This window comes from Amblyomma maculatum, chromosome 1 (genome assembly GCF_055883805.1).
Source record: "Amblyomma maculatum isolate TAMU_Amacu chromosome 1, ASM5588380v1, whole genome shotgun sequence".
Taxonomy (NCBI): Eukaryota; Metazoa; Arthropoda; class Arachnida; order Ixodida; family Ixodidae; genus Amblyomma; species Amblyomma maculatum.
In genome coordinates, this window is record NC_139344.1 from 195,095,832 (window position 1) to 195,117,061 (window position 21,230).

A 21,230-nucleotide genomic window follows, 5' to 3' on the forward strand; every position below is an offset into this window, starting at 1 on the left:
AAACGTATAATTTGAAAAAGATCAGAATTTATATCGTGCTTCTGTGTTAAAGGCTATCGGGTTTTTGGCTATCAGTTCATCTTCACATGAGTGTGAGCTTCGCATTACTGTTTTACTTCTATGATGCCTTTGACAGCTTTCGGACTTCAATGCACGGGAAGGTGTCCAGCCGTTTACTAACCTTGGTTATTACTTCGTCATTTGACCCGACTCGGTTTATGTTATAGTTTTTTTCTTTTTTGATGAAGCTTCAAAATATTATTAAAGAGAGCGCGGAAAACCGCTGGGCTTGTATGATGTTCATTTTTGGCGGTCTTTAGTTTGCAGCGGATGTATTTTAGTTCATTCATCAGGATAATTGCGGTGAAACCTCTGCATGCCTTTTAGCTGGTTCGTCTTGGCCGCTGAAAACACACTTTCTGCTCAATCAGATACAGCGACTCTAATCAGGGTGCATCCATGTCGCAACGTATTACCAGCCGTACTAAAAGAGTGACCTAAATAATTCCATATTTTCTGACAATTTTCTTCTCGTTTTTTTTTTTAATCTTCTATCAAACTGGTATTTCACGTTGTTTATAACTTGCTGTCCAATCATCCGCCATTGCTGCCTAATTATCACCCGTGATGTCAAAGCGGCAGTGGAAAACGACGATGTCGATAAATAATGAATTGGGAAATCACCATGACAAAATACAGCTAGTGTATGCATATATGGACACAAACGTGCAGTCTGCACACGTAGTCAGAACTTTTCAGGACATCTGTTTTTGAAAGCTTACAAAGTGACCTATAGGGAACCTGCACTGCATAGGTGGCGCTGCAATTGTACCGCAGCGTGTTCAGTATGTGGTAAGTACACAGAAACAATTAACCACCTTATACTCAAATGTTATAGTATCCATCCGGAAGTCGATGCAGGCACAGTCACTCTTCCTGAGGCTGGGGTTTGAGATACCAGTGGCCGGGTGAATGATCCTGCGGTGGAAGCTAGCAAAAAACGATTGGAAGATTGGTGGCTTAAAAGCAGAAAAGTATCAAAATGTTAGTAATGTAGAAACAAAAAAATTAAATAAATAGAATGATTGTATAGTTAACCGATCTAAAACAAAACTTACGAGACACTTTGGCGACTTCAGTGGTGAAAGGCGAAAGCCTGAGTGCAGCATTCTGCTACGGATTTGTTCCGAATATGGCGGTCAATGATGCTTCGAGTAAAGAGGGTGACTACTGTTTCACATTCCTCTCTTCCTTTACGGCATGGTACCCGTGTACGCGAAGAGTTGTGACAGATGCTGCGTCTTTTCTATCCTGTAAATCAATTTCAAACGCCGCTGATGCCTGCTGTACTAACGCCTCCTAGACATCTGGGTCTGCTTCTGTTTGCTGTGCGGTGCGGCTTTCGAGGAAGCAGCAAATGAAAGGGCGCACGGACGCCTGGATCGGACGTCTGGTGGGGTCAGCTTAATATATGCATTAATCGCCTTGTGACGTCATGACCTGTCGTGACGGTACATCGCGCGCCTTTTGTCGAACACAACCAGCATTTCATTGAACGCATTAAAGTTGACCGGCGTTCTATAATTCTACAGGGAATGAAAGGCGCAGTATCTGTCACTCTCGGAATCTCGCTATCATTCTCACTGTAGACAAGGGGAATTATTAGGAGCGTTTCACGATCCAGGGCGTGGCGCAGTGTTAAAGCGCTGGGCTGGGCATCCAAGGGATGGAGGTTCGGTTCCCCGGTGGGAGACGAGGTTTATTAATGCGATAGCATTACTTCGCTATGTTCACAGATTTCTGTCCGCAGAACGTGTCCGCAAAATTGTGTCCGCAGCAGTTGTAATTGAGAGGTGGTATAGGTTAATTAGTGGTGTCAATCGATAGAGGGTGACGTAATGTTGTGTCCGAAAAAATAAGCGTCTCTCATAGCCTGAGTCGCTTTATGACGTTAAACCCCATAAATTAAACCAAACCAAACCGCAAATTAATTAGGCCAATAAGTTAATTAGGTAAGTAATTAGAACAACCGATTCACAAAAAAAGAAAGGCGCAGTATTTGCCACACTTGTTCTGTGGACACCTGAACCGCGCCATAAGAGAAGAGAGGAAGGTGGGAGCGAAAGTGGAAAGAGAAAAAGGGGTGCTGTAGTGGATATTTCGTCAAGGTTGTGACGTCACGCAAAAGGAAGTCGAGCCGAAAAAGGGCATAGGAAGAGATTGGCTCGCAATTTGAAATTACCAAAGACTAAAATAGGTAAATAAGAAGTGAATTAATGTGAGGTAGAGGATGTGGCGTCACGCAACCGGAAGTAGAACCGGAAAAAGACATAGGAAGGGATTGGCGCGCAATTTGAAAGTACCAAAGACTAAAATGGGCAAACAAGAAATGAACTAAGCAACTAGAAGCAACCAGAAGCAACCAACATCAGCATCCGTGCTTTCGCATTACTGCAATGCAGATTCTGCAATGCTCTTAAATTTTTTTAAATTTATTTTTCGAATATCAGAGCCGCCCCAAAAGCGTGACACTTTTACTGACGACAACGATGAGCCATTTAGGGGAAAACAACGAGCATGATAGCAACTGCTACAGCGCTGTTTCAAAGGGGACGCTCCTATATTCCATCCATCCATCCAGCATGCCCCAAAAAGGCTGCTGTTAGCTGCTTGGTCCGCGATAAACGACCGAGCATATTCAGCAGCTTTACAGATACGCGTGTGACAGATAACGTCCTTGCCAATGCGCTCTCGATGTAGCTCAGTTAACTGACACATGCTATGCAAAGCTTCGACAGAGCGTGCAGTCTGATCCCTGTAAGCTCATGCAGGTGACGTGAAAACGCCCTAAAAAGCCGCCGCAGAAGTGTTTGCTCTTCTCGCTAAGATATGTGTATACGGTGCGGCGATCGACACAGCAAACTTCATTGCAGGTTGCCTATACCTGACGGTTTTCTAACAAGATCATAGCTCCACTTTTTTTCATCCTGCTTGACACGTTGTGCATTATTCTTTTTGGCAATGTTTATTGCCAGCTGCTATTTATATGAGGAATTTATAATTTATCCGCTCGTCTGTCAGTGGCCCTCAATGTTAAAGCAAATGCATAATTTGCATACATGTATCGCTGCAGCTCTTGACAAAATGAGGTAATGATGTTTCTAGGAGGTGCTTAAGATTCATTGAGAGTGATACGGCGAAAGCCTTTGGGGCTAGTTCTACTGTGGCGTTTATTTGACAGAACTGTTTTTAGACACACTTTGAGATAATTTATTTACTCCTCTTTCCGCTGTCAGGGAAAGTGCTGCGTCCCAAGGTCGCACATATTCAATCAACCTATCATCATCTATCCAACGCCCCCGGCTAAGCTAAACAGGGCTGAACTAAGCGGCGTTACTTGGCGCTAGTCTTTGCACGTAGCACGCGCATATAGTGTTGCCAGGAGCGAAGCGGGTCATTGACCGTGTCCTTTTGTTGGCAGGTGATCGAACGGCGTCCGCCGTCGGCATGGCATCGGTGTCCGTCAAACTCTCCCTGGTCGTGATCATGGCGACGCTGCTGGTGGTGCATCAGGCTTGCTGCCAAATCACGTTCTCCAAGAACTGGCAACCGGGAAAGCGCTCCGATATGTGCTCCCAAAAAGAGACCCAGGCTATCATCAAGCTGCGACACTTCCTTCTCGTAGGCCGGCCCCATCCCGCTTATTTCCGCTATTGTTGTTCGGGAGTGCTTATGCACGTGCGAATTTAGGGCGCGTGCTCAACGCGCCAAATAGAAAACTTTTATTGCGAAAGCAATACTACTCTAGGTTTCGAGCCTTCACCGTAGCGCGGCCGGTAGCCACGTAAAGGAACAGGAAAGGAACAGCAGTTTACATTAGGTAGCCATGGTACTGGAAGTAGTAGGCGAATATGTCTACTTAGGACAGGTAGTAACCGCAGATCCGGACCATGAAAAAGAAATAACAAGAAGAATAAGATTGGGATGGAGCGCATTTGGCAAGCACTCGCAGATTATGACTAGCAGCTTACCGGTATCGCTCAAGAGGAAAGTATATAACAGTTGCATCTTACCTGTACTCACCTATGGGGCTGAAACGTGGAGGCTAACCAAGGGAGTTCTACTTAAGTTGAGGACAACCCAGAGGGCTATGGAACGAAAAATGGTAGGGGTAACATTAAGAGATAGGAAGCGTGCAGAGTGAGTCAGAGAAATAACTCAAGTTACCGACATTCTAGTGGAAATTAAGAAGAAGAAATGGGCATGGGCAGGACATGTAGTGCGAAGAGAGGATAACCGATGGTCGCTTAGGGTAACAAAATGGATTCCAAGGGAAGGAAAGCGTAGCAGGAGGCGGCAGAAAGTTAGGTGGGCGGATGAGGTTAAGAAGTTCGCAGGGGTCAAGTGGATGCAGCTAGCACAGAACCGGGTTAGGTGGAGAAATATGGGAGAGGCCTTCGCCCTGCAGTGAGTATAGTCAGGCTGATGATGATGATGACCACGTGACACTAGGGTGAGAGCTGGGCTACCAACTCAAGCGGTCGGCAGGGGCTGCCAACTTGGGCCTCTCGTTTCACATGGGGCGGTTATGTCAGAATCAACCTGCTAGGACCCAGGCATTCACGTTACCCCTATAGGCCACTAAGGCACGTTCATACGGCTTGGTTAAAGCGGGGCTTTATATGTGGGCTGAGGAAGAAGAAAAAGAGAAGAAGAAGAACGCTCGGTCACCCGCAGCTAATGCTTTCACTCAATATTTGGTTCAGCAGCGTTGAACCTCTGTAATTTTTTTTTTATGTTTACCTGCCAGGTGTCCGTGAAACAACCAGCAAGCGCGAATTTGCAAAATTAGCTTACAAATGTGAACCACCAAATGTTTCATTTTGATGCTGTAGGGTTGACCTGCTTTGTCAATGCTTCTCTGTGAAGAACTTAACCCCTTTAAAACGGCCCACATCTGGTCTTAGCTGCTATGTGCATAGGTGCATCGGCGTACCTACACAGTGGCTGAGTTCAACTGATGCCGCTCATTTTCTGTTTCCTCACTCTGCTTGACTTACCACAAAAAAAAAAAAAAAAACAAGTTTTGAGCACTGTTTTTTTTTTTTTTTTTTTGCCAGCCAGTTGTTTGCCGGTCACTAGTCCATCCCTAAATTATCAGCCTTTCATTATAGAACCCTTAAGCACACTGATATGACGAGCTCTGCAGCGCGCGCTATCGAGTGCTGCAGTAAACTGTATTTTGGAGAGCGTCATTGTTGTAGACATTAAGCATTTCCTTCTAGATTTTCTTTGCTCTTTTTCTGATGCTCACCTTCCTAATACTGCAGTGCGTTGTCGGCTAAATGCTTCTGTTCGTTACTGAGAACTCTAGCGTATTGCCCTTAGTATATTATTTCTTGTAATATGTAAGACTAATCTATTTTCACGGCCAATGTGATAATATATTTGATTCCACAGTGCAGTCTTCTCATGTAACATTGTTATTTTTTGATCGTGGATATTATTACGATAACACATGCATGGCCTTGTGGCGATATTTTCTTTATGCTGAAATGTTTTCCATTCGTGCCGAGTACATCGCCTGAACTTGTTCAGGTCATGAGAAGGCCTTCGAAGGCAAGTCCTGGGGCATTCAGGCCGTTCTGAGTTGATAATTATACATTTCTTAAACTTTCGTTTCTCCACCACAACCAATCGTTTTTCAAAATATCCAGTGTAACAATTTTTAAACAGCAAGAACATCAAACCGCCACCGAAACTAAGTCCATGACGAGACATTATTCTCTGAGTGACGCAGCAACGACGTCTATAACTTTGCTAAAAGAACACTGGCACGAGCGTTGAATCGCTGAAGCAGCGACTGAAAATAATGTGTCCTCTCATAAATGCCTGAAACAACCAAATACAAGCCGCAAAATTTTGTCGGCGAGGCGGTGAATGAGTGTAAAACTATAGGAGATAACTTTGAACGGCGAAGATGCAATGTTTCTTTCAAAAATCTTCTTTCGTCTTATTCCACTGCAGTGACACACGTAAATATTCATTTGCAACGAAATTACATGCCGCATGGCTGCCTAACGTTGCGGACGTAACTAGAAGCACGGCAAAACTTACTGAGTAATAGTCATTAGAATGTACGCAAGGTAACTTCGAAAAATACCCGGAGCTGTATTTTACGGCACCACAGGGCATAACTCTAGCCTGTGTGTGCCGATAGTTTAAAGAGGGGAGGGCGTCTCATATGAAGCTTTTCTGTCATGTCATTCATGCCAATTTTTTGGCTGTTCAGGTGGTTTCTTTTTGTGCACAGTTTTGAAGTATCACATTGTGGTGTCCTAAATTCTTGGTATTTGAATACTGCTGATAACTGAGTAAATGTCTCTCTACTCGTTTCAGGAGGAGGCCAAACACCTTGAAGAATGCCGTCTTTTTTACGGAAATGAAGGTGCCACCGAAGACTAACGCAACTTTTGCGCTATACAAATGATCTTCATTCTGAAATGAAACCTCTTCACAGGCGCAGCTGACACCTGATTTTAGAGTGTAAAAAAACAAAAAAAAACATACAAACAAAAAAAAAAAACAATATTAAACACGAGACGTCACTCGCTGTGTACATTTTCGTACATTTCTGCGTTTGCATTAGTAGACATGGCTAGGGGACACCTTAGTCCAGTTGGGTCGTAATACGTTAAAATGGTCCGTAAAGAGCGTGTAACTATCTGACCGCGGCTGCATAAACAAAGTTTTCACCTGGCTTGGCCTTTTGGGGCCACTAATGTCAACGTCAGACAGCAAAAGGCCTCTGAAGACGCAGCGCACCCAGAAAAATTCCTCTATATTGTATTTTCTTGTCCATCCTAAGGATCACGTGATGCGGTGTGCTGACTTCATTGCACGACTACGTGGCTTTAGCTTTCAGAAGACACCTAGATGACCGTGGAGCCGAAAAAGACAGACAACTCTTTGTTCTTTTTTAAAGAGCTCTGGGCAACATTTTTTTTACTGAAGAAGTTGTCAGTTTGATTTAACACGCCTCTCACGAAGAAGGCGAGAAATGAACTTGACGCGCAGAGAGTAGCCCCGGTGGCTATACGGTCATCGATGATGTGGGCGCGCGGGCTAGCCCTGAGTTGTTTGCATGCGTCCTGGGGGTACTGTGCAACCTGGTAACAAAACTTAAGCTCGAAGTTATAAGGTCCGTTTGATTCGGCTGCACTTTCTGCCCTAGTTTCGTAAAATTCTGCTGTGGTGCCGCAAGCGTGCAGCGCCAGTTCCAGCAGTTCAAGTGTAGCATCGGCACCGGCTACTTTCTAAACGAATGGTAGAGTGCAGGCCGGGGCCATTGTCAGCAAGCTATGGTCGACTGTGTGCAACTCGCGTCAGCCGACGCCAATGTCCCGAGTAACTTGAAGTTTCAAATAGCACATGACAACGAAGTTTTGCCACTAACCAGCCGCGGCGCATGTGGCTTGTGCGTTGTAATAAACGGGGAAAAGACCTGAGTTATTCCACTCGTCAACCAGAATGCGAGTTAGCCAAGGAAACGGCTACGCGTACGTCACATCTAAGAAGTAAACACGCGCATGTGGCGTGACGCATGCATATTTCAGTCATGATCATGCGCATTTCTCGCCCGCTGCCATGCACTTATACCTCCTGAGACCCGGCTATGGAGATGTTGTCCAATATATTGGACAATGGTTCTGTGCGACGGCAGAAAAACGGCTACCTCGTCGACCACAAGACCGCCCGTACAATTCATTGGACATCTGGTGGCGCTACCTGCGGCGTGGTATCAAGCTGGGCCAAGAGCAAGCCTTGCGGGAGGCAGTCGAGATTGCCGCCTTCAGCACTCCATTGTCGGACTATTGACCACCTTTTGAATCTACTGAATTTACATTCAACCCCAGCTGATCAATCTTAACAGGGCCAACAGAATTTTCATTGTGTTCTACCCAATATATTTTCTGTTAAATTTTTTCTATATGCTTTTTATTGTCAGTTTTCAACGTTCACGAAGAATTAGTGTAATCTGTTTATGCCGACCCATGTTTTTAAGTGGTTTTAGGCGCAAATGTTAAGAACATGATGTAGCAATTTCATTATGTATTTTTGACCTCACTTGTAATCATGCTATTGGCCAGATTCTGCAAAGAGAAATATAAGAGCAGCATGCAATTGCGTGCGCATTCATGTTATATGAAAGTGCACGGACAGTTTTTAGCATTAACGGTGCCCACTTAGCTCATGTTTCGCAACAATGCAGCGAAAATATGCCCTAAAACATTTCATGATGGCAAAGACTCCACTCATTATTAATGCAAACACATCGTTGAATGCCAGTCAAAATCCGTAAGAGGTCAGCTTCTGTATGTCGCAAAATTGCGCTGTGGTGACTGGAAGATAGGCGCTGGCGCGTTTTACGGCAGCGTGCGCACAAGTACGATTTTGCTATTTTACGATGGTTTCATTTGGTTTTAAAACGCATATATTCTGCTTTAATGTACCAAGAATACATTGGTTCCCGTTATAGTATAGTGTTCTAGAATTGAGAAGTGTGCCCTAGTTTCAGCGATGAGAGAGGGCGCTGAGAAGACAGCTGGGTGAACTGCCTCCGTCACCGCTAGTTCTTCGGACCCCGAAGGTGCGCAACAATACATTGTGTCGATTTAGCTCCCACACGCTTATCTAAATGTATTAAAACGATTCTGTGCATGGATAAATGAACTATTTCCCTATAAAAGTGGCCATCGTCGGGGAACTTATGTATAAGCGGCGAGACACATACATCCGAGGCCTCTCTTCTCCCGCAGAAATGGCTTGGGGAGAATCAGGTGTTTAAAAAACTGTGTTGTCATAATTTCAATCTGCATCTGCCGGGAATCCAAGAACATACCATGATTATTGCGGGATTGTGTTTAAGACTGCTTTTCTGGTGTCGAGTCAGGTATAGATTGCCGATGAAATGACAATCAACAGTAAGAAATTTCCTGAACGTATTCGGTACTTTATTTCTTAAACGTTAACGGGAGGTCCAATGACGAATGTCTAACGTATATTAATGATCACATAGATTTTTATTATCGGATGCGCCGATTCATTCAGGCTAGACTGCAGTTCCCCATCGACGCTCGTGTGGACGTTTCGGAAAACCAATGGAGGGTGTTTTAGGCTAGGCTATCGTACTTGAATTGTTTGCGCCACATGTAAATACAGATATGTGAAGATTGCTTGGAGACAGAAATCATGTCAGGGCTGTTGAATACTTATTTGAATGTGGGCGGATACATATGAACGAGCAGTTGTATAAAAAAAATACGAAATAGATTAGCGAGCTCATACAAATGCACAAAACCACACAGCGGACAAGTTCAAAAACCAGCAGGGTAAACAATTCGCGACTTAAGTGGATATAAATAAATAGCTCAATAATATGGTACCAACATATGAAATGCTACTGAATTATATGCAAATGTCACTGAACTACGAGTACAGGAATGAATTAAGCTGCTAAATTTGAAAGCACATAAGAGACGGAGAGAGTCATTAAATAGAACCATAAAACACGATTATTTGCACCACCTCACCTTCAGATGCTTTATCTGCTCTGCTTTAAAGCTCTGCTCTTGGTTTAGTGACCACATAAAAATGGAATCGCATCTGGGCGTAGAACGTTTTCACTATGCGAAGTGGCATTTCTCCATCATGGGTAGGACATCCAGGCTCGGGAACCTCTGCGCTTTGAAAAAACATCGCGAAATAACGGATTCTGCTTGCGTTAATCATATTTCTTGAACAAACAAAAAATGTGCCTCTTCCAGCGTGTTTAGGAGCTTTTCAAGCTCCGAAGACGGATAAAGAAGACCTTTGCGGCTAAAGATGAATTTATTTTCTTCTTTTTGTGTGCGTATGATTTGCTCGATATGAAATACGCAGAACAAGTACCGCATTTTGATTTGTGCTTGAACTTTCAAGCCACATATACTGCAATATAAGCTGCGACCTAGAACGGTGTCTATAGTGACGCACTTATGATCATCTGGAGGAAGGTCATTCAATGTAGCTTCGACGTTCTCGAACCTTTCCTTTTGAACCAAGCGGTCAAGCTCATCTATCGAGAAGGGCGCGCAGTGAGCGAAAAAAAAAAAAAAAAGCCCCGAAAAAGAGCGTTTAGTAGTAGAGGGCACAGGAGCCAAAGGAGATGAACTGGAACTGTGACTGCGCTATCTGCCGGCACTTGTTATCTACTTGACCACACCACCCATCAACAGCATATAATAGTACGGCAGAGAAGCAATGCGATGCAAAGAAATTAACGCAGGACACGAGCCGCAGAAGCAGACGCCCCGAGCCTTCTCTCTGCTGCGCGCGCGCTTCGGATGCGCTCCTGTAGGGAGCCTACATGTTTCGCCGCGGCGCCCGGCTGCGAAACATGTAGGCTCCCTACGCTTCTGCGACTGACAGCGCCACCTACGCTTTTCATCGCTCCGGCGACCACCTCGCTCCCATTGCCGCGCGCCGAAGATGGCACTCTTCTCAATTCTAGAACACTATAGTCATAGGCATAAAATTGCGTCAGTCATTTCTACAGCTGCCCGAGATTGTGATGTCCAACATGTTGGACAACTGGACTCAGCCCATATCTTCTTGCCAGTTCGTTTCTCCTGGTGTGTTTTCTTTCTCTTTTCGATATTCCTGTCTTTTGCTGTCTCCTTTATTTTATGAAGACGCTATGACTGAACATGTTATAGGGACTCGACCACGCGTCAGTGATGAAACGGCTGAGCGAGTACTTGACAGAATTGCGGCCGGGGAATCGTCCGACCTGGATCTCTCTGACAATGATGAGGAAGCTCCAGAGAACATTACTGTTTTGTCGCATATGTAAGAAGATTAGGAACTGGATCTTGACAGCAGTGACATCGAACCTGTGCAAACTGCAGCTCATCTCCCAAAAAGGCCTGTGCTTTGCAAAAAGTGTGACAGGTGATACGACTGCAACTTGGTGTAACTTTCTTTAATTGGTTCACAGGGAAGGAAAGGCGCAGTATCTGTCACACTTGTCCTGTGGACACCTGAACCACGTCGTAAGGGAAGGAAGGAAGGAAGGGGGGAGTGAAAGTGGAAAGAGAGGAAGAGGAGTCACAGTGGAGGGCTGTGGAGTAACGTGCGCTGACATCGCACAGCCTCTCCGTTTCGCCTTCATAGAAGCGCAGCCGCCGGCGGTCGGGATCGACCCCGGGTACTCCGGCACAGTAGTCGGGTTTCAAAATCCCATCTTTCCTTAACTTCGTTTCATAAGACACGTTAGGGGTTACATCTGTAATTCATGTTTTAATATTTTGATAGGCGATTTTTCTGTAGTAGCCAACTATTATACTTCACTTCCAGATCGCCCCAGACGTGGATTCCAGACTACAGCATCACAACTGACAATGTTGGAGAGCGAGCCTCTTGAATACCATTTGAGTACTTTCAGCAATACGTTTCGGGTGAAGTGTGGGAAATGATAGCAACAGCTATGAATACAGCTCACGCGGCGGAAACCGGAAACAGCCTCTGCATAACACCTAGCGAGCTGAAGAAATGTTTTGCCATTTCTATCACCATGTCTTGTCTAGGCTACCCTCAGATTAGAATGTATTGGGCCAAACGAACGAGAGCTCCTTTAGTGGCGAACAACTTGACTAGGGAACGTTATTTCACACTAAGGTCGCGACTGAAAGTTGTCAATGCGCTCGAGGTAGATAATGAAGTCAAAGCGCAGGACAGGTTATGGAGTGTAAGGCCTCTAGTTGTGTAGGTGCTGAAGGGTTGTCATAAACTTCCACGTGACGGACTCCTTAGTATCGATGAGCAAGTGATCCCTTTCAGTGGGCGTACCCAACTGAAGCAATTTGCTCCCAGAAAACCCAATGCGGGAGGGTTAAAGAACTTCGTTTTAACCAGCTCATCTGACTTAATTCTCGATTTCGAGATATTTCAAGGGAAAAGGTCTCTTCTTCATCCGAGGAGTTCTGGCATTGGCGAATCTGCCGTGCTGCACTCAGAAAAGGTATTTCGAAATGTTTCATCAAAGTTAATGAACCTAAATTCACCCTGGGCCTCAAAGACGTATTTAATGCGATACATTATTTGAATTTCCTCATGTTCGGTATGCTAGAGCCGGTTGATCTGAGCGGCATATACACAGCCGATAGGATTAATTCATGAAGGCGTTGCACAAGAAAATATGTATGCCGACCACATTCATGTTGTAGGCTTGCTGCCAATATTGCCACTCACATTAACTAGCACCAAAATGTCTATTAAGATGAGAAATTTTCAAATAACACGTCGCAATAAAGCGTTGACATGCACCAACCTCGATGCATGTGCACCATGCGGCAGGTGGCCCGAAACGCGCACAACTTTTACCGGTCACGACTGAAGCTAGCATGCATCATAACGCATGCACGTGCTTACTTGTTAGACATGGTTTTAAGTACACATCGGCATTTGCTTGACGAACGTGGGCTTCGTTCTCGTTGTTGGCGAGGGGAATAACTATAAGGTCGCTTCGTCGTTTGTCACAATAAGAAAGCTGTCGTCTGCTTCTATGCTGCAGCAGCACCTGCACTAGCTGCACCATTTCGGAACTGGCCGCTGAGGTGGTGCAGTTTTCCGGAACTTTTCGTGAACTGGACGTGCAGCACGATTTCTGCACTTTTTGAAACGAACGGCGTCGTGCAGAGGGCGCCATGTTATACCGCTGAAAGGAGGAATGGCGGAGTGCAGCTCCACGTGAACCAGTTCACGTATAGTGAAGGTGAATCGAGCGGACAATCTTCTTTCAGCTCGTTTCCAAGTCGACTTCTATATTTTGTGTGTGTATTTCTAGTTTGGGCGTCTGTAGCCTCGGTAGCCATGATGTTTACTGGCACCTTTTTCAGTCGTCAAGCCAATGTTTCATTCTTCACAAAAAGCAGCCTCTTGCAAAAGAGCTAGCCTTTAAGGATAAAAGTACTAATATTGATTGATTGAATGTCCTTTATTGAATGGGAAGGCTCAATATCTTTTTTTTTTCTTTATCAGAGCCCCTGCTTTGCCTGCTGAACGTCGGTGTAATATCACGTCAGTACTCGCAGATCACGTGATCGCATACCAAAGACTTGTCTCATACAGCGCTTCTGATCAGGGAGTTATTAAGCGCAGCCATACGGCTGCAAAGGAAAGCTTTCCAGTTTTCATAGAAACTTCGTAGTTAGAGAAAAAATTTTCCTGGTCTGGGGTTCGAGCCTGGGACCACGACCTCATTGGGACAGTAACTTTACCAATTGAGCTAACCAGGACGGCTGGTATATGGTAAGGCGAGAGCGAATTGATCAACACTCGGAATAGGAACCGTTGGCGATCCAGAGTAGAATTCTTCGAGGTGTAGTAGAACAGTAATAAGGCAGTAATTATTCATTAACATCGACCCATGCGCTTGATCTGATAATGAGTAATTACAACCTTATTAGCATCTATTCCACTTTGGCATTTGCCCCTAGACGTTCGTACAAAGCTTCTGATTACTCAAGTGACTTCTCCGACTTCTCTAATTAGTTTTCAGAATACTGACATCACCAGGAAGGGCATAAAATTGGCGCTCGCCTCTGCATCATCAGTTAAATTCTGCAGCTGACGTGCAGCCAAACACGCAGAAGCACTGCAGCGTCGTCGCAGGCAAGGTCCAGCAGACAAAGCTGCTGACGTTCCATATATACACAGCTCTTTCCCCATTCTATTTGCTTGTAATTTAAACTTCCACATCCGCAAGAACAAGAACGTTGCACTGGCGTCGAATGATCATGAACAGCCTAAAAGCGATGACGTCAGAAAGTGCAGTCGCTACGTCGGGGCAGAGCTGCATAAGCCTCATGTTCTAAATTAACGATATAGCATGGCAGCTAGAAAACATCAATATCTACTCCACAGACCTGAAGATAGACTTGGTCACTGTGAATAATTTCTATCGAAAAGATGACACGCTTCAAGTATTGATAAAAAATCGTGAATAAATACAAATTAATGAAGAAATACGTACAATGTCGAAATGAAATGTATTTAATACTTCAGTTAGAATATAGAAAATAACATAACCTATTCATTCAATCGAATGAATTACTCACAATAACTGCACTGTAATACCGCATTCTCTGACATCATAATCGCGCTGTGACAATTTGTTTCACTATGTTCGCAGTAGTACTACCGTTTGTCCAGGCCGGGAGACTTCAGGAGTCCAGGCCAGTATAAAAGTCTTCAGTGAAGTCATGAAGTTCATACGATCAGAGCTTCTTGTGGAGGGGAGAGCAACTAATGCCACTGGTATGCAGTAAAATGCAGTAAAATTTGCAGCAGAGCCGTTGTTTCTTTTTCTCGAACTGCCATCCAACCGCCTCCAAAGCGCTGCCGTAGCGCAATCCCTCAGTTCTCCGGCGTTTCAGGTACACGGACTTGGCACCGTGTCGATTCCTCCGAATATGTGAACTTGAAAGACGCGGCTGCATCCCGGCGCTCTCGGCGGGTAGAGCTGCCACGTTTTCTGCGACAGTAACAAACATAGCACCCACTTTAGAAGTCACTAACGTAGTCTTCTCATATCATTTTGTGCTATATACGAAGGGTGCAAACAGTCATCGAATCCAAGAAAAGCATTTTGGATTGTTAAATTCTTTTGGTTGTGAGAAATACGTATGCAATCATTTTAAGAGTGAAACAATTAACTTTAAAGCAGAATAAAAAAGTCAATTACGTTTAAATATGGTTGAACAAATGATCCAGCAAAAAAAGCGATACGACATTCCGGCTGAAGAGGCCGTTTAACACGCTTTCGATCACTGCCAGCCTCCAGCCTCGCAGCCCAAGTTCTTCGGGCATTTCAGCAGCTCGTATATCATTTTCCGACTCTTCCCACATTTTCTTCCCACATTTTCGGGCTGCTTGATGGGGATACCTGCTTCGCACAGTTTCAGCATTTCGACCTCATCTCCCATCCTACTGCGGCGAAGGACACGCATTTTGTTTTTTCAACAGTGTTTGACACCGAACGATTCACGAGCCACCTATACACGTCATAGATGTGCACGATCAAAGGTCGAGGTCTAAGATCGAGGTCAAAGGCTACCTGTTCCTATTACTATATATACTTCAGTTCAACTTAAACATAGGCTTGCTATGCACGTTGCACAAAGTCGAACAATGGTTAAACGAGAAACAGACGAAGAGGTCGACTTTCGCATTGAGTAGCGCTTTCGCAATAACAACAACCACATTCAGTCGGTGAGATCTGAACCTACGACCTCCGAATTTCGCGTTCAGTACTCTACGTACTGAGCTATGGCGACAGTTGTGTATTCTTCTAACTAAAGCAAACTAAAGGCAAGCATTTACTCGGCATGTAAACTAACACTGAATGAGTTTACCCTGCAGTGTCATCCTCGTCCACAGCAGAGTCTTGTATTATCGCGAATGTCACGAAGAACGTGATCGAACGGGCAGGGTGGAAGCTGTGCAATAACCCTTTTATTTATTTAAATATTTATCAATATTTACATTAAATTGCATTAAAATTCGCATTGATCTACACCACACATCCGCCCCCCCCCCCAAAAAAAAAAAAAAAAAAGAAAACGAAATCATTCCACAATGCTTTCCTTGGTTTCCGTTGCTATTTTTACCCTCTGTATGAACTTCATAAAAAGCTCCTCATTACACTGCATTTATTAGCTGAATTTTATACTGCGTGACAGGAGTAATTTTTAACCTTTCAGATGGTGCTTCCTTGAAAATAAGTGTATTCTTTAAACGTTTAATTTAACATAGCAAAATCGACACGAGCTATGAGAGACGCCTTAGTAAAGGTATCTGGATTAGTTTGGGCCACATGGGTTTCTTTAGGGTGCGCTGAGATCGCACAGTACACGGAATTACACCCGTATTTTCTGGGTCAGAAATCCAGCGCTGTAATAAGTGAGCATCCGTGGCAGGGCAAGCGCGTCTTCTTGGAACAGATCCAGCTTAGCAGAATGAACCTGCCTCGGTATTTTTTCTCTTTTTCCAGCCTTTAAGCCGGGAATTTACAGAGTGACAACATCAATGCCGTGTTTGTGTTTTCATTGCACTAACACTACCTCCCCCCCCCCCCCCCCCCCTCAATCTCCACATTTATTTATCGCTATCGCCGAATTTATTTATTGCCTGCTCCAGCGAGTGCAGGAAAATCCCAACAAAGTCTCTTGGTATAAGATCAAAACATATAGACCAATTTTAGCAAGGGCATCCACCAATTCACTGAGTTCATCACAGCCACCTTGGCCCTTGGAGACGTCACGAAGCTCGAACGTAGTTTCAATGCAATAAGACCAAACAGGGCGGGCGTCAGTATCACGATTCCTGACCACCATTCGACTTCATCGTATGCCGCCGTCGCACGGGCCAGGCAGAAAAAATACATCATAAACATCGAGAAAGAGAATCCCTCTCGGCGTAAGCGGTAGGAATCTTGTAAGTACGCTGCAGGACGTCCCATAAAAATACAACACCGCAGCAATCTAGAAAGACATGTTTGACGCTCTCCGATTTTTTACATAGCGGGCAATTTATACTCCATGGCAGAAAAACGCCGCAGCTGAATGTTCAGCGTGTTTTACTGCCTGTCTCTTGCGCTGTGAATTTTATGTCGTCGTCTTCGTCAACATCTATCCGTGCGCTATGGATACAGAACAAACCGCAGTCGCGTTACCCTCTTTAAAATATTATAGTGTCCTACCACTAACGAATAAAAAAATTGTAAAATGGTTTATAAGAAAGGAAAGAAAAGGCGCGGTATCTATCACACTTCTCGGTGGACACCTCAACCGCGCCGTAAAGGGAGGGAGGAATGTCGGAGTAAAAAGAATAGAGAAAGAGATGGGACGATTTCGACAACATGGTAATATTCGACCTGCACTAACATCGCACAGCACACGGACGTACGCCTTCGTATGGCCTCCATCGAAAGCGGCCAGCACACTTGGGTTCAAACCAGTACTCCGGTACTCCGGTTCAGTAGCCGAGCACCTTAACCACTGAGCCATCGCGGCGGGTAAACAACCAAGGTCCTCAATCACTCATTTCGTCAATCTTTTCCTGAAGCCTGCATGAGCTTGAAACCAGAGCCTCGAACCGAAACCTAAACGGGGAGTGGAACTCAACGTTTTAGCGCCCTAATACGCATTTGGCCTAGCCACACAATATCGTGTCACTTTTTTTTTATCGCGCATTAGTGTTTTTCACCAGGATACGTGCCGATTTTTAACACAATCAGCTTTACTTTGAAGTGGCGCTTGGAGCGAAATACGAATTGAATCGGCGCCGCACTATATATATATATATACATATATATTCAGTCATATATACGGTCAGTTGATGCTTTCAATTCAATAGTCATTTTGTTACACAGCCAGATCTACATGGTGAAAACAAGGACTGGGAAGAGCGTACGCTACAGTCGTATAAATATGCGAGCAGCTGCTGTTTTCACCACAATAGGTGTGTTTTTGTTGCAGAGCCAGATTTACAGGGTGAAAAACAAGCCCCCCCCCCCCCCCCCCCCCCCGATTCGGGGTTTATTATTCAATTTTTATTTTCTCCCTTTAATTCCGTGTATTTTGGTACCCACTTTCAATGCCGGAGGAAAACACGGTGGTTGAGAGGGCTCGTATTGCAATGCTACTGTAAAATTATTGCAGATAAAATGACGCACTTGACAGTACACAATTTTATTGAACAGATGCCAAACACGCGACTATGTGAATTAATTCACCAGTCAATGATAATAGCATCTGAAGTGAGATGATTTCAGGAGCATAAAATAATGTTTTTTTTTTTTTTTTTGTTTTTTTTTTTTTTTTTTACGGCGTGCACACTGTGAGAGTTCTGTAAGCCATCAGAACACTCTTTTTGTGACTCAGAAAACGCCGGTCGAAAAAAAAAAAAAAACGCTCTGCGTTATATAGCCCTTGACTCTGGTATAGTAGAAGGCCAAGAGAAGCGTTTAACAATACCGGCCAGCTCTGCTGTGTGTTCTCCAGAAGCTCCTAAGGATGGAACTTTATGAAGTATTATCTAAAGATTTTTTTTTCTTTTCTCAATAGCTGACAGGTCTACAGAGCCCACGACAAGCGAAAACAATTCGTTGAAATCTTTGTATTCTGAAATTAGTTCTTGCTTCCTGGCTGGGCCCATAACTTGTGCTTGAAGGCACAGTCGTTTCTCGAGAAGTGAAAACTAGCCGAATGTTTAAGACGGCGTCCCATTTTGAATCTCAAGCGAGTGTTCACAAAAGTTGCACATACATTTCTCTCAGACATCAAAGCTCATCTTGTGAAAGAGTATGTTGGTCGTCGCACTAAACGCAGTTGACACTGAAGAAGGCGTCGCCTAGCGAGGGTGGACTCTAGACGAATCATGAGTGAGTACACGTAGCAGATGAGCATCTTCTGAGACTTCATAGATTTTCTTGCTCTGAAAATAGGATTTGCGTTCTCATAACCTAAATAAGCTTCACCTCAAAAAGTGTGGTATATCTTCTGGGTTAACAACAACTGCCCGCACTTTTTCAAGTACTTTTAGGCGAGAGCCTTATATGACTTATCTGGAAACACATCCGGCGTTGCCACCAGAAATGTGGTTCAGAAAATTTCTCATTGGTGAAGTAGGATTGTGACGTCTGCAGACCAGAAACCAATCAGCAAGCGGTGCTAAATTCTAAATCTTATCTTGACCAACGCGATTTCACAGATCAAAAACAGGCTAAAAATATTGGGATTGAGGCCTAATTCCTCAAAAGGATTTTTGTAACCAAAGAAATTATTGAGCTAAAAATAAAATTAGGCTAATTGGAACCAGATGGGAATTGAACCAACACGTCCTGATTGTAAGGCAGGTACGGTACTCGCAGCTCACGAAGACTCGTCGTTTCAAGGTGAACAAAGGTGAACCTAGAGAATGCACAATGCAATAATTAGTTTTGGAGGCCACTGATAACAAAAAAAAAATTAAACAAAAGATAAAAATAAAAGAAAGAAACCCAAACTACGATGAAACACCCATGCTTCGCAGAACGCAAGCAGTCTTATGTAATCTCCACGACTTTTCAACTGAACCTGCGCCGTCCACGTACTGTAATTTCTCTCCAGTGAGCAAGAACATCAATGTGCTCTTCGAGAAAAAAAGCACCCGCGCGTGGTGAGAAACACGCTGGCAAGCTGCTAAACTTGCAATTCCGAGAGACTCGCAGGCGATGTAAAATTTGCGAAGTACGTCCCTAGATCCTTTTGAGCATTGCTGGTACACGAATCTCAAGCTCCCGTAGAGAACGCTAAAAAAAAAAAAAAATATCAAATGCCTTTTGTGCGCACTTCGGTCAAATGGTTTAGTTCGCTATTTATTTGCGGGATATATCGTACTAAGTCGGAGAGTATCACTAAAATATTGCTAAGAGATTTTTTATACTTTGTGAGCACCTGTTGAAGTGGAAGGTCAATGCTGGCAATTATTAGAGAAAGGAATAGGGCATGGAAGGATCCACCACAATGACAATGTTTCCGTGTGAACGAAAAAAAAAGTAGGGTAGGTTACATATAATAATAAAAAAACATATTTCACATACGCGGTCAGCAAAGAGTTTTTTTGCATGATATAGCAAGTGTGCTGTGCCACACAAATGCTGGCGTCGCCGTGGTTGGCAGAGAGTGATAAATCCTGTGAGCGAAAAATTCTATTTGGTCGACAGGTTTATGACGCGACAGTCACATGACCTCACACGGGAATTTCAAGCGTCCCAAACACGCACGTTAAACGTGACGCCACGTGTGAAATGAAAGCGTCTTAAAGGCGACATATAATGTAGTTTGAAGGTCGCCGCATGCCTCAAATAAATTTACTTTATAAAAAAATAAGCTCGCGTAATGGATAATATTTTGCAGGATTCGAAACGACTGCCATTTATTTGGGATCCAGAAACGCTACCGGCATGCCTTAGGAACGAGCGGGGTCGATATGATCGCCGTATGATTTTTCACGCAAAGTGTGTCCTACGACTGTATGCTAACAAGCATGTGAGTAATAAGGGAGGACCACAGGCCGCCATCGCGGCATATTCTTAAAGCTGGACTTAAATGTCCCCTAAAATTTTCGCCCCATGTATCTCCGACGTGGTCCTCTTTTTCTCCTTGTAATGAACGCCGAGCGACATGCGAAAAAATACCACGCTGCTGAGCTCATGAGCTACCATATTGTAGCGCTCTCAGTCTAGTTGTGAAGGAAAAACAACACGTGCACTGACCGTGGCCAAGTGAGTGTTTGCCGCTCGGTTTGACGGGCTGCACAATGATACAAAAAAAAAAGAAAAAAAAAAGGAAGAACTACCGTGAACTGCACGACTTCGCAGGTTTCCTTTCTTTTTTAGCTTTGTCCGTGTGGCAGCTCAATAAAAGCCCCATCTGAATTGGCCATCGGTGGCCTGACCGTCACTTATTGCAAATCACTGCGCATGGTTCTGATGTTACGGCTGAATGTGCTGACACACTACTGCAATGCTGCTGACCGAGGCATTGGCCTCACGTTGCGAGGCGATAATCGCACAGCTTCGTTAATGGAAATAGCGTTTGGCCGCGGTACAATACCCTATCGTATGATCGCATTCACGTAATATATTTTTTCTTTTCATATTTCGAGAGCTTTCTTTAAACGCAAAAAAAAAAAAGAACCATGCAGGTGACGCATTGGCAGAAGAGATTGGATCGGTTATTTCTCTAGCTTCTCCAGTATTTAACAAAGCGCACTTCACTCCAATGTGAATATTTAAAATTTTGCATAATTGATTTTAGCTAATTATTTAATGAAGCGTAATTAAAAAATACTCAGAGGGAGTACCAAACGGCCGGAAACAATATGTAATTGATGTCACTCAGCTTCGATGCGCAGCTTTTTGAAATCTTTGATTCGAGGTACGTGAAACACTAGGAACGGGTTTGGAAGGTAGTCGCACATTACGACTATCAGGTTAACGGTATCGTTCAAGCGGAAAGGGTATAACAGTTGCATCCTACCGGTGCTCGCTTATAGGGCTGAATTATTGAGGCTAACAAAAAGGGTTCTACTTAAGTTGAGGACAACATAGAGGGCTATGTAACGGAAAATGGTAGGTTTAACGT

At 44.1% G+C, this 21,230-nt stretch overlaps 1 protein-coding gene and 1 pseudogene across 1 annotated transcript; both read left to right on the plus strand.

Moving 5' to 3' along the window:
* Positions 1-3,507: 3,507 nt before the first annotated feature.
* On the plus strand, positions 3,508-6,465 carry LOC146205316 (uncharacterized). The gene is made up of 2 exons (XM_084586904.1): positions 3,508-3,681; positions 6,400-6,465. The coding sequence occupies exons 1-2, from the start codon at positions 3,508-3,510 to the stop codon at positions 6,463-6,465; spliced, it is 240 nt and encodes a 79-aa protein (XP_084443030.1).
* A 1,238-nt stretch (positions 6,466-7,703) lies between these two features.
* On the plus strand, positions 7,704-11,757 carry LOC146205317 (uncharacterized; annotated as a pseudogene).
* The last annotated feature ends 9,473 nt before the right edge of the window (positions 11,758-21,230 follow it).

Bases quoted from the DNA above. Each gene is read 5' to 3' on its own strand.
- LOC146205316 (XM_084586904.1), top strand. From the start codon at position 3,508: ATGGCATCGGTGTCCGTCAAACTCTCCCTGGTCGTGATCATGGCGACG. The intron at 3,682-6,399 runs GTAGGCCGGCCC...TACTCGTTTCAG, and splicing joins AGCTGCGACACTTCCTTCTC to GAGGAGGCCAAACACCTTGA.